Source organism: Ammodytes marinus, assembly GCF_949987685.1.
Source record: "Ammodytes marinus genome assembly, chromosome: 22".
Lineage (NCBI taxonomy): Eukaryota > Metazoa > Chordata > Actinopteri > Uranoscopiformes > Ammodytidae > Ammodytes > Ammodytes marinus.
Window position 1 is genome coordinate 13791441 of NC_137226.1, and position 13067 is coordinate 13804507.

At 40.0% G+C, this 13067-nt stretch overlaps 1 protein-coding gene across 1 annotated transcript; it reads left to right on the forward strand.

Annotated features, from left to right (window-relative positions):
• The first annotated feature begins 583 nt into the window (after nucleotides 1-583).
• On the forward strand, nucleotides 584-12849 carry il17rel (interleukin 17 receptor E-like). Its single transcript, XM_080050895.1, has 18 exons — nucleotides 584-835; nucleotides 2238-2265; nucleotides 2732-2881; nucleotides 4049-4155; nucleotides 4439-4553; nucleotides 4732-4776; nucleotides 5338-5477; nucleotides 6086-6157; nucleotides 6256-6310; nucleotides 6410-6573; nucleotides 7337-7381; nucleotides 8771-8828; nucleotides 8937-9082; nucleotides 9978-10037; nucleotides 10138-10195; nucleotides 11067-11198; nucleotides 12449-12505; nucleotides 12610-12849. Exons 1-18 carry the CDS (start codon nucleotides 704-706, stop codon nucleotides 12729-12731), a joined length of 1686 nt encoding a protein of 561 aa, XP_079907021.1. The 5' UTR covers nucleotides 584-703; the 3' UTR covers nucleotides 12732-12849.
• The last annotated feature ends 218 nt before the right edge of the window (nucleotides 12850-13067 follow it).

The following is a 13067-nucleotide window of genomic DNA, read 5'->3' on the forward strand; positions in this document are numbered from 1 at the left end:
ATTGTCTTGTCTTGTCTCCCTTGATTTATGTGCGTTTGTGAGTCAGTGGCACTTCCACTTGATTACTGAGTATTCCTAGGAAAAGTCAAACAGAAACTTTTTAAAATTGTGTCATTTCACAATTGCTTATTATGACACTGACTGATTTGCAGGATGACTGTGTCACACTGCACTTAGAAATTTGGGCATTTTGAGGAAAAGCTTCTAAAGCTCTCTCTCTCTCTCTCTCTCTCTCTCACAGACACAGACACACACACACACACACACACACACACACACACACACACACACACACACACACACACACACACACACACACACACACACACACACACACACACACACACACATACACACAACCTGTGACAAGTCAACATATTCATAACCCAGTGGCTCCGCCCTCCACCGGAGACATTTAAATATCCCTCCTTTTCAACCGGCTGTGCTTCACTTTGGCTCTGCACCAGCACACATCACATCACACTGCTGGATTCAATTGGATTCGGGACAATATAAGCAGTAGTGCCTCCTCCTCACCATCCAGCTGTGGACCTGCCCTACCAAGCAGGTCCCCATTCCACATACACTCACCGAACCTGCCCATCAGCCCAGAAGAAGAACAGAGGAGGACTTTTAATAACGAGAAGGGGGGGAAAAAAATCTCAGGACTACAAATCCCAGAAGAAACAAAGCTGTGGAAGAAATGTGCGTCCAGTGCTGGCTGGCTAGAATGATCCTTGTGTTCACCTTGTTGATGTATCACTGTTGTTTGGGTCTGAATGATGGAGCCGAAGGACTGGAGAGGATGGACAAATGTGGCACCAGGTGCTCTAAGGTAAAGCAGCATCCTCCGGAAACATTCGAAACCAAACTCTCAGAGATATACACTCATAGATAAGGTACCGAGCTACTGAATATACCTGTGGCCTGTTATTTAAATCTTGTGCTGTTTTCCTTACTGCTGATGACAACATCTTGAACTGACTTCACTACTACAACTAATAACACTCCTGCCCCACTGTATTCATGCTTTCTGTGCCACTACTACTATATTTCATCCCCCCCCCCACCTTAACTGCTACAACTACTACTACCCATTGTATCCCTTTACAAATAGACAGGGCTTTTCAGGTAAACCTTAAGGAGGGATTTCCTAGAAGTCTCTCTTTGAGCACTAGTCGAGGGGTATATAGGAGGAAAGCCAACTCATTCTTGACACAGTGTGACTGGATACTGTATGTCGTGCAAAAGGCAAGCATGCTGCAGCCATGCATGCACACAGTTCACGCATCTGTAGAAAGGGGGCTCATGTTAAGGGGGCTGGTGTCAAAAGCCTTTAAAGTAATTTTGAATACCGTATGGTAAGCTCACATAATAATTTAGTCGACTTTAGGGAGGAAACCAAAACAGCTGAATGTCAGTCTGGGTGGAAAGTGGATACACATGTTAACTTACTCACTGACCCTGAAGTGTTTATCTTTTTTTTCCCACTCTCAAATGTTAAGCCGTTTAGACATTCAAAACGTCATTATTTCCGATGAGGTCATACGAATGACCTCATAGTCTGCTGTGGGACAATAGATACTGTTTGGTTTTGTGACAAACATACGGATGGCTCAGAACAATTGCCGCTCTATAAGAGAACAACTGAGGATGTTTTTTGCCACATTTCGAAAATAAAACCCCTGATGCATTCGGTAATAAACTGCATGTGAAAACACACCGTCAGTCATCATCTGGTTGCAGGAATAGCAGTACGTGTGAATATCTGAAATAGTTTGGGCACATTTCCTGGGTGATGAGTAAACACGGATGTATTTCACAATGTACTAAACCTAGGCAAATTTAACTCCACGTGAGAGACTTGACGATGAGTGATGTGCACTGTTTTACACCTGTTTTGCATCACTGTCTGGAATGTCTATTATATGTAAAGTTAGCACAGACTCTCTCTGCAGCTCCCCAATTACAGCACACACCATTGGACTTATTATTGTTTACTCATTGTGCTTTGCAACCTGCTCCTACTACGGCAATAGTAAAGTAGAGGCTGTTTACTCCAAGGAACAATGAGGATGTAAAAAGCTCCTTACTGTCGGGGAATTCCCTGATCTGCATGGCAAGCTACCTTTGTTCTGTTTGTTAAGAATTTTTTTATTGATGGAGCTCCTCCTTAATGAAATTCACACAGCCTGATTCACTTCAGTGTCTCTTTTTCTCTCTCTCTCTCCTTGCAGGGCCTTCACTGCAGGACCAAGCCTAATTGTGAGTCTAAACACACATGCATAGACATCATTGTGCACATTTGTATATATCTTAGTATTTTGCTGGTTTTATTTAACAAAAAGAATGCATTCAGTGTTGGCATCATTGGAAAAAGTAAACACAGCCACATTAAGAGCATCACGTGACGCCAAAACCACTCACTGAAAGCCACTAATCTAAAATATACTAAGATCTTTGCAATGAGGCATGGAGTGCATATTTATTCTTCAGACCACATGGGCGCCTCGCTCTTTCCATGGAAGTCACACCCATTGTGTTCAATTGCACCAAACCCAAACACGTGTCCTTTTAATGGGACTATGACAGCAGAAAGACCTGAGTGTGTCATTATGAAACCAAGTTTGACTATGGACTTGAGGTGATTGTTCTGTGATAAGAGAACATAATGGCATTGTTTTTTCCCCTGTTAACATGTTTACTTTACTTCTGGCCCCGTGCTGTGCAGCTTTCTTTCCTCCTCCGTGTCAGAACCCTGCTGACGGTCTCACCACCTCCTCCGTCTTCCATAACATCAGCTTCTCCACGGTCATGAGGTGTGAGGGGAGGCAAAAGTGCTCACTACACCTCCGAGTCAAAACCAAGTTACAATATAGTGGTAAGTAGATGTCATCGCTCGGAATATACACAATATTTTGCTGCACGCTTTTGTTAAAAATGTCACCACTGAGATATCCTTTAAGTAGCTTAGTAGTAGCTATTTGGCCCTTCTCCCACAGTGACCACAGGGAACCATTGTGAACAGTCAGATAGTAGCAGTTTTTTTTGAATGACTAATTGAGACATATAAATATATGAAGAAGATCCTGCCAGAATCTTGAGATTTTTTTAAATAATTGTTTCTATCATTTCTATAGTGTATAGTCTAACGGCCAATATATATATTTCAATATATGTGACAGATCTGATCTGAGGACAGTGAGATGAATGAACTTAAAGGAAAATACACAGAGCGCTACGGAGGTTTTGACCTTTGTGTTACTGAGGAAGTGTGAATGCAACTTATTGGGTGGTTGATGGTCGGAAATGCTTGCCACAGGTTACATATTTTAAAAGCCTATTAACACAGTGAAGGAAGTACAAAACCCATCCACTTTCCATGATCCAACTTCTGTTTTTGCATGATTGATACTGTATGTCTATTCAATTGACGTCCGCTGTTCCTGATTCAGCTCAGAGTCCAAACCATCTGATAAGACGTGGATCAGTGCGCACATATACATGACTATGGATTTCCTTACTGTCTGTTCCTAATCCAATCAGCCAATATAAAATGTGACTCATTCGCTTTTTTCCTGTGTGATGCTTAAATTAACGCTGACACAGGCTGACGATGCATTATTAGTCTTTGAATGGTTAACTAGCTGGTAAACAGTGACTGGGCCTGTTTGGCAACCATGCCCTTCTATGGCAATATCAGACATCAGGTTCCGCCACTGGTTAACTAGAAAACTCACTCTGTTTCTGGACTTTTCTAGTTAACTGATTTGATCCAAATGTCTAGGAGATATTCACTGATTTAGACAAAACGTAATTTTTTTTGAACAAGCGTTCTCCAGAATCACTGACTCCACCCTTCACCTTTTGAGTCCAGAAACAGTCCAACTAATGACCTGGTGAATTTTTTTATTTAGCTAAAACTAGAAGAAGGACCTGACGTCTGAAATCAAGGATCAGGAATAAATGCTCCATCTGCATGCCATACCCTTGTGAATTCAAACCCTCCTCGCTTCTGAATTTATTATGGATTTTTTTCTTCCCCCAGACTCCATCCACGGCGTGTCAATCTGCACGCTCACACCAGGGATGATGGCCAAATGTCAAATCCTCAGCTTGAAGAAGACTTCCAGAGAAAGAATGTCTGGACTGCAGGTATACAATAGCAGCACCTCTGGCGTCATTGCACATTTATTTAGAAATTGATCCAGGGAGTGATGCAAGCGTGACTCACTAGTATTGTTAGTGAGCAAATGCATCGAGGAAACGGGAGAGTTTAAGGGATTAAATCACCTTGCCAAAAAGAAAAAAATAATAATCTGCTTTTGTGGTTGTGGTTGATATGGGTACAATCATATGCTTTGGTTGGCCTCACCAGACCGATACGTGTCAGATGTGACAAGCTTGTGTGTGTTTTTATTTCCCTCTTGTCCTGAAGGTGGAAGTTGAAAATGATTGCACTGACATTTCGCCGGGCCAACAAGTGAAAGTTACAGTGAAAACACTTCCGAGCTACTGTGGCATAACCTGGACGGGGACCTATAAAGCTCCAGGTACAAACCTGTGCATGTTTGCAAGCACGCACTCATGGAAACATGAGTGTTAACAAAGAGGAAATGAAGTAGCTGAAGATGCAACATCATTTCCCTAAACTGTGGGGTATTGTGTTTTGTTGTAACCTTTTCACCCTATGGCTGTTAGTGGTTGAAACAATACTACTTTTCTCCACAGATTGCGTCAGTGGAGACTTGCGAAGACATGTCCCAGAATGCATTAGTAAGTACATATTGTTTTAGCCTTAGAACCTTTTGAGTTTTTGCTTATTTAGTCGCAAATTGACACCACTGAAGTATGCCCTGTGTCAGTGGTTGATAGATTTATGCTTCTGGCTTCAGAGGCAAAGGCGCCGATTTAATATTGTGTATACAAGACAAACAACCGTCTGAGTTCTTCTTTATTAAGTCTCAAATATCCACCACTACATTTAAATGAAGCAAAAAGGATGTGCATTTAAAAAAATAATCCTTTATCGTATTTCTTCTTCCTTAATCAAGTGTGTTTTATTTTCCATCTTATTTGCTTTGTATGCTTTTTCCATCCCTGTTTTCATGTTCATTATATTTCAATAAAGAGCATTTAATGCATGCATGTCATTTCTATATTGTAAAGCATTATGTGCTGCATTTCCAGATTGCAGATGCAATACATTTTAGACCCCCAGTAAAATACTCAGTGGGGTTTGAAACCACTCTCAAAGGATATCTAATGTCGACCCTCACATGTACCTATAAGTGAGGCTCAAATCTCTTCACTAACACTGGCCTCTGTCTCCTCTAGCTGGGAGGCTGTCGTACGATGTAAACCCACAGCGGAAGGAGCTGAGCGTCAGTGTGTCGGACATGTTGGAAGGTTACAACTACCACCTCCGCCTGTGCCACAGGGATTTCATCTGCGTTGGCACGGGAGCCAGCACACTGGTCAGTCACTCGAGAATCTGAATGACTTTTTTTGTATTGCAAAATACAGAATCTAAGTGTACAGTTTTAAAATACAGGGTAAAACATTTGGATCAGAATCTAGTTAGGAAAAGCGCAAGAAAAAAACATTGTTACACAAGAGGCTTGTATACATATGTGAATTGTGGTTGCCACTATAGAGGCTTTGCAAGTTAAATGGAACCAAATGTTAATGTCAAATGGATATAGGGTAAAGACTAAAGGGAACTATGGTCATCGCCATATAGTAAGCGGGGACCTTTGTTTCCTCTTGGCAAGTTTGGTCTGGGTGCTCTGTTTTTTCCAACATGGTCTTATTGCTTGCAAGTATAGGGTGAATTGGAGACTCAAAATTGCCAGATTTAGAGTTAGTCAGTTTGTGACTCTGCACAGGACACACATTGGCATAGATGATGGATTGAACGTTTGAAAGTTGAAATCCGGGAATGCTCATTGTGAACCTCTTGAAACCTTTCAAAGTTTGCTTGTATCCCGTAAAAAGGAAAATAAAAGAAGAATGAATAACGTACACACCTGCTAAAGAAAAGATGGATGGATGTTCTAATCTAAAGATGTGTTTACCTTTCCAGATTAAGAAGGAGGCACCTGCAAAGAGCGCTGTCCTCGCATACTCCCGACCTTTGCCCTGTCTCTGCATTGAGGTAAAGTTTCTGCCACTTTCTATCTGACTCTATTAACAATCGATGCCACATTGGCGGAAATTGAACCTTTGGTGCTCACACTAATACATTCCTAACAGGGATGGTCGGCTGTGATGGACGCGCCCAGAGTCCAGGTCTGCCCGTTCAAACACCGTGAGTCACTGGATTTGAATTCCATAGTAAAGCTGATCGCGTGCTGTAGCTGAAACTGAAACCTTATCATATATGATTTTGACCTCTCCATGCCTACAGGTCTTGAGGAACTGTGGTTCGGAATTACCTTTGACCCACTGGAGGAGGCTCTGTCATGGGAGCCCGCCTGTTCTGTAACTGCCGTGGTTGGGTTGTGCCAGAGAAGAGAGGATGGTGCCTGTGTGGATCTGCCTCATGCCTCCCAGAATGTTAGCAGAGGAAAGGTACAAGTCTTGGACATACAGTACTCTACTGAGACAGCGGTTGTTTGTTACCTTGCTTGCGATGGTCACAAATCACTAAAAGTGGTTTTACATGTAGGAGACTATACAAAAGAATGGACACACCAAAAAGGTCACACACAAGTAATAGACTGGATTGGAAAATGCCATGAGTGTAATAGCGAAAAAAGTCTCATGATGTTAGCTATGAATCATTCTCCTGATGTCATGCTCAATGACTGAGCATAGTTTATTTATACGAAGGACGTATACTCCTCTTGCTTGGCTGATGTCAAAGATAAGCATTTACACGTTAAAGTAAACTGTGTAATATTGCCCTTTCCCTCTTGCTTTATTGTTGAGTTAGGTTTCTTTTTATGGCAGACCCATAAAAAGTCTTATCCAAACAGTTGCTTACTTATGTATACAGTTGAAGGAACGTAGAGGACTGCCTGCACACCTGGGAATCCTTGAACGATACAGAGATTGTATATTAATTGATGACTATCATTGGAACAAACCTGAGGTCATGTCACTTGAGAAGGAATTCTGTTGTGACAAAAAAATAGCCGGTAACTCAGAGAGTCCACCGTCTTACAGCTTAATCCTTATGACCTGAAAATAACCCAATTCAGCCTGAACCCAAACAAAACTCTAGTGTGTAGTGTAGTCACTAATCTAAATACTTATAGTATCCATTTTCGTTGTCGCGTCACAGTTTTGTGTATTTGTTCTTTAATAACCATTTAATCCATTTTCTTTTCAGATAACATTTGCTAAGGTGGATCCACACCCTCAATTGTGCATGAAGGTAATACTCCCTTTCCCCCCTTTGGCTAGACATGAGGAGTGTATTGTAAGGAAACAGAAGGGGCGACATAAGTCATGCTATTATGCTATAAGTTGCACAGAACCATTTTTTTCCAGTCATGGAAATGCCTCCTTATGTATACTATATGAATAATAAAGAAAGCAAAATATTTTCTCTTTATTCTGTGCTCTTTGACTATGCTGCACTCATATCTGATAACAGTAAAACAGCCTCCCCCCACCTGTGGCAATTGCGAAACCGTGAATCAAGGCAAGGCTAGCATAGTATTGTGTCATTTCAAAGAGGTTATCTATGTGTTTAAGAAACAGGTCGATGTGTTGGGAAATACACTTTCTGCTTTCCGCTTCCTTGCAAATACTTTGATGAAAAGAATGATGGCGCTGTCACGTCCGCATGTTAGATATGAAGCTGCAGCCAGCCGCTGTTTAGCTTGGCTATGCAAAAACTTGCGGAAACAGCTAGTTTCCGCAAGTTTTTAAAAGTAACACAAAACATATCAGCACCTTTTAAAACTGACTTTTGAACATGTCCTGTCCCATTTATTGAAATGATTGACCAGGTTGTTTCTCATAGTCATTTTTACTTGAGCTGCTTTTAGGTGGATTATATTACCCATGGCGCCATGGTGCCAATGGTGGGAAAATAGAAACCCAGTAATCCGGTTAGCTTACTGGTAATTCCTAACCAGTTTCTTAAACTAACAGGCTGCTGGCGATAGCTATCATATTTGTTGTATAGACCTGAGAGTGCAATCAGCAAGAAGTGAATGCACATATTTTCCAAAATGTCATTTAATCATGTTATGTTGTGTAAGCATGTTAAGCTATCATGTTAAAGTTATTTATTCCTGTGAATTGAATTAAATGTATTTATTTGCACATTTTTGGTGGTATAGAGTGATACACTCACAGAAATGATAAAAAACAAACTACCAAAAAAAAATCAAATCAAATGTATCTCTTTGGGAGAAAGGCTAGTAACATTTCATGTGCTCATCTGTTTTATTTCTATATAAGGACACTCTGCAGTGATCACATATTTGTACAGTGCTATTGTCACTACATTAGAAAAAAAAGCAGAAGCTGTGTTTAAACCCTCGTCTTTTCTAGGTAATTTCGTCAGTGAGAGTTAAATAGTAACCAAACCACAAAGCAGAAGTCATTTTGCTGTTGATATTTACAGCTGCTTTTAATACTGATTTCCTGACAACACACTGGAACTATTTCCTTTGGTAGGCTATAATGTGTTGAATGGGCTCTCTGATGCAAACGTTCGCACGTAGACTTGTCTCTTAGAACTATGTTTATGAGCTTTAATTAACTCTTGGATTAAAACTACTTCATAATATAATTGTGCTATCTTCTTCAGTTCACTGCAGGCTCTCAGTCCTGGACCAGGTGCCCCTTTACCGATTCGAGATTCCAAGGTACTGCTTTTTTTTTTTTTTTACACCAGCATGCTAATCACGTTTAAACAATATATTATGAAGATAGTGGCAGTAGAGTTTTAACCAGAGCTGTGCAATATTTTACAGCATGGGAGTTGGCAGTGACCAGACGACGAGGTCATGACGACTTAAAAATATTGTCACGGGTCAATGCGACGTTTTCCGTGGAGCTGTGTGAGAAGTCTGAAGGCTCTATTGTCTGCCGGCACACCGAAACACACACCGTGCACGGGGTACGTATCACACACTTAGCCTACTGTGACTTAAGAGGAGTGCTAAAAGTGTGGATTTCAAATGATATTACCTCAGAGAGCGCAATCAATGGGCAGAGGAGTTTAAAGGTGGAGTCTGCGATTCTGGAGAATGCTTGTTGTCAAAATCACGTTTTGTCAAAATCAGAGAATATCTCCTCATGTTCCGCTACCTGTCCGCGCTGTGTGTGTGTGTGTGTGTGTGTGTGTGTGTGTGTGTGTGTGTGTGTGTGTGTGTGTGTGTGTGTGTGTGTGTGTGTGTGTGTGTGTGTGTGTGTGTGTGCTGGAAGAAAATCTGGTGTTAATACACAGCCTAGAGGTTCCGTTAACTGCTATGTAAACAAAGGGTATGTAAACGAAGGGGGAACAACGTAGCTAGTAACATGACGTTTACAGAGCCTAGGCTGTGTATTAACACTGGATTTTTTGATTGTGAGGAGATATTCACTGATTTTGACAAAGTGATTTTGACAACAAGCACATTTAAACATATTTTTCTAAAAAAGGAGCCTACCCAATTAAAAACACCTTTCGGCGACCTCCTATGCCCTTTGTCGAAGCATCTGCAGATGCGATATGAAGGAGCTGTCACAGCATGCACAGCAGCTGCTTGGGGAAATGATTTACCGTTCGCTAAATATTTCCTTCTTGTTGCCTGGCAGCGCTGTGTTTCCTCAAAGGTGTTGGTACTTCACACCAATTGTTATGTAATCAGCAGAGCAATTAAAAGCAACAACACCTTCAAAATAATGTTTTATAGCCATCATCATCCAGCATCAATAAAAACAATGGCGGCAAATCAAAAGCCATAAAAAAAATGTAATAACACCTTCACAGACACACTCTTAAGGTTTTTTTTTGTTGGTCTATTTCACAGGACAAACATAAAGCTGTTGACTTACACTTGACAGGGGAACAATGCAGCTCTTGTCTCCAGGTATGGTATTGAGATCAATAGATCCTTTGGTGTGAACTGCATGTTCCTTCCCAATATGATGGTCGATGACTTTGAACACACATTTTTGTACTCTTAACAGGTGAAGAGGCTCGATGTGAAGTTCGCCACCACAGTCATTCACTGTCTTGTGGAATGCAGTAAGTGTTGTTTTTGGACTACCGCTTCTTTCAAACTAGAGACCAATTCATCCTTCTCTTTTCTTCTCCTTTGGGTCCCATCCTGTGTGGTCTTATGCATGTCTCACACCTTCTCTTCCTTCCTTTGTAAACTCTTTCACACTACCTATTTTGTCTAAATGTGGTTTGAGGCAGTCTTAGCCCAGCAATTTACTGTCACGCGATCTGTAAAAGGTTAATCACATAAGTATGTTCCTTAGAGGTTTGCCCCTAAGTGGTTTCTTGGCATCATTTTGAAAAAAAAGGGATTATATTTGCCAGCATCCTTTGCTCCACTTGAATGGCATATGCAAACGACGGATGAAACCATTATGTATAAACACAAGGGCTCTTAAGCAAGACCAAGCAAGCAAAACCTTCATGAACCGTTCCTAATGTTTTAGTCTGAGCTCCAATTTATTCACGCATACTTGGCAACACAATAGTCGGAGAAAGATCAGAGAGCAGAAAGTGTGCGTGTTGTATCATCTTTCTGATAAACACAAGGGTTTTTATTATTATACCAAAGAAATTGTTTATGGGAATAATTTCAATATTTGGTAAATATTTAAAAAATAAAAAATAAAATAGTTTGAGGATACGCTTCTTTTTTGTTGTTGTTGCGAAAGTTAGATTAGAAGATTGAGACCTGTTTAGTCTGTTCAATATGAAGCTGGATATGATTAGCTTAGCTTAGCATAAATCAAAACAGGAGGAAACAGCTAGACTGGTTGTTTCTAAAGGTAACAATTAAAAAAAAAAAACCTTTGAATTGTATTGAATTGGTACAGATCATACTGGTACAGTATGTCAGCTTTGTGCCTCACTTATACACTGTACGTTATCTTCACAGATGGATCCTCATCCATGAGATCACTCATCTCCAGTCGAGCCACTTGGGACTTGCTCTGGGTCGCTGTACCAGCTGGCGTTTGTCTCTCTGGCGTCATAATAGTCACTCTGGTGCTCCACATAGTGTTAACCGGTAAGTGGAATATGACACTGTCATGCTTAGGTCTGCAGTTTTGTCTTCTTTGTTGACGTAGTGTTATATGCACTCATATCACAAGTGATTTAAGCCCAAGGCAAGTTATGGGAAGGTTTCCACCCTTCATACGCTCCTGAGAAGCCTCAGGGCTGGACGTGTGCACACTGTAGGTGTAGGCTTCACCGCTGCAGACTCTGCTCAAAGAGAATACTATCACAATTACAATGTCACAATCTTAAAAAACAAACAAACAGATATTATCTGCGTTGGTTCTCCATCTCCTTGATATGTGAGCATTATGGAACATTTGTCACACCTTCACTTAAGTAAATATAGCAAAACCACAGTGTAGAAATAATATCTTGTAAGGCAAGGCAAGGCAAGGCAAGTTTATTTATATAGCACAATTCAAACCCAAGGCCACTCAAAGTGCTTTACAGGGGCAAGATTAAAATACATAGAACACATTAGAAGACATTTAAAAGCGAATGAAAAGAAGTAAAACATTTAAATTAAATTAAAAGTACAGGTTAAAATGGAAACAGAAAAGTCTTCAGACTCGATTTAAAAGAACTGAGGGTTGCAGCAGACCTCAAGTTTTCTGGGAGTTTGTTCCAGATATTTGGTGCATAAAAACTAAAAGCTAAAAAAAAGTTAATGCTGTGCACTTAAAGTTTACCATAAGGAATAATCCAAAAGGATTATCATTCAAATATACCTTAAACACAAAAAGTAAAAGTAAAAATGACTTGTTTTTCTTTTTTAAACGTGTGGGGTAGCTTGTGAATTTCACATATCAATAAGTACTACCTTCATCCATAATAATATATTTACATCTAATTTCTAATTATATTGTGTATTTTTAATCTGAACCAATGAAGTGAGAATGGAAATACTCTAGAAAAGTACAAGTAGCGTACAGTACTTAAGTACTAAGAATTTAATAAGTAGTAAATGACTTGATTACATTCCACCGCTCTTCTCTTTTATAATTGTGTATTCAGGTCCAAAACAAACAAAGCCATGTTCAATATATAATTATACCTTCCTGCTTGCCAACTAGGTAAGTGGGTATTGCCACTTAACAGTACATATTAAAAGCTAACATGCATACAAACTGTACGCTGTATGACCTCCTTTGAACTTGAACTATCTCATATGAAAGCACTGAATGAAAAGCATCCGCAGAATGTGTAATTATGTATTGGCCTATTTCCTCATGCGATCCTTCCTGTGTTCTTTTTTAGTGTATCAGAGGAGGAAGCAAAAAAGAAACAGAGGGTGTTCCTCTGAAAAGCAAACAGGTAAGATGATTATAATTAATTTGTTCTTTTATTGAGAACACAGAACAAACATTTTACAAATACCTGAGATGCCTGAACTTAATCCCCCTTCCCCCCACTGACAGATCCTGCTTTTGACTGTGTGGTCCCTGTGTTACAAATTCAACCTGTTCTCCATGGAGGCGTTCTCATACCTGATTCTCCCAAATGTGGAGACAGTGAGAAAGTCAACTTAATCTCTGACTGACCCAAGAACGTTGCCCTGGTCAAAAGCATTACTTGTAATGTGCATTAGAATAAAATAAAAACCTTTAAAGATGTTACTCAAGCCAAAGAAGTTCTCTGTTCTATGCAGTTCACAATGTTGCTGTACATGTGCTGCTTTGTGTGCTTGTTATGGGTACTGGCTATTGTTAATGTATTCAATTGTATGTGAGCATTATTTAAATTTAAGATATTTCATTCAGCTTGCAGCTAAACACTCAGTTTCTTTACACAATAAAATGTTTATTTTCAATAAAAAAATATATATAAAAAAAAAAACTGGTTTTGAACATTGTTTATTTCATATCATGAACTTGGC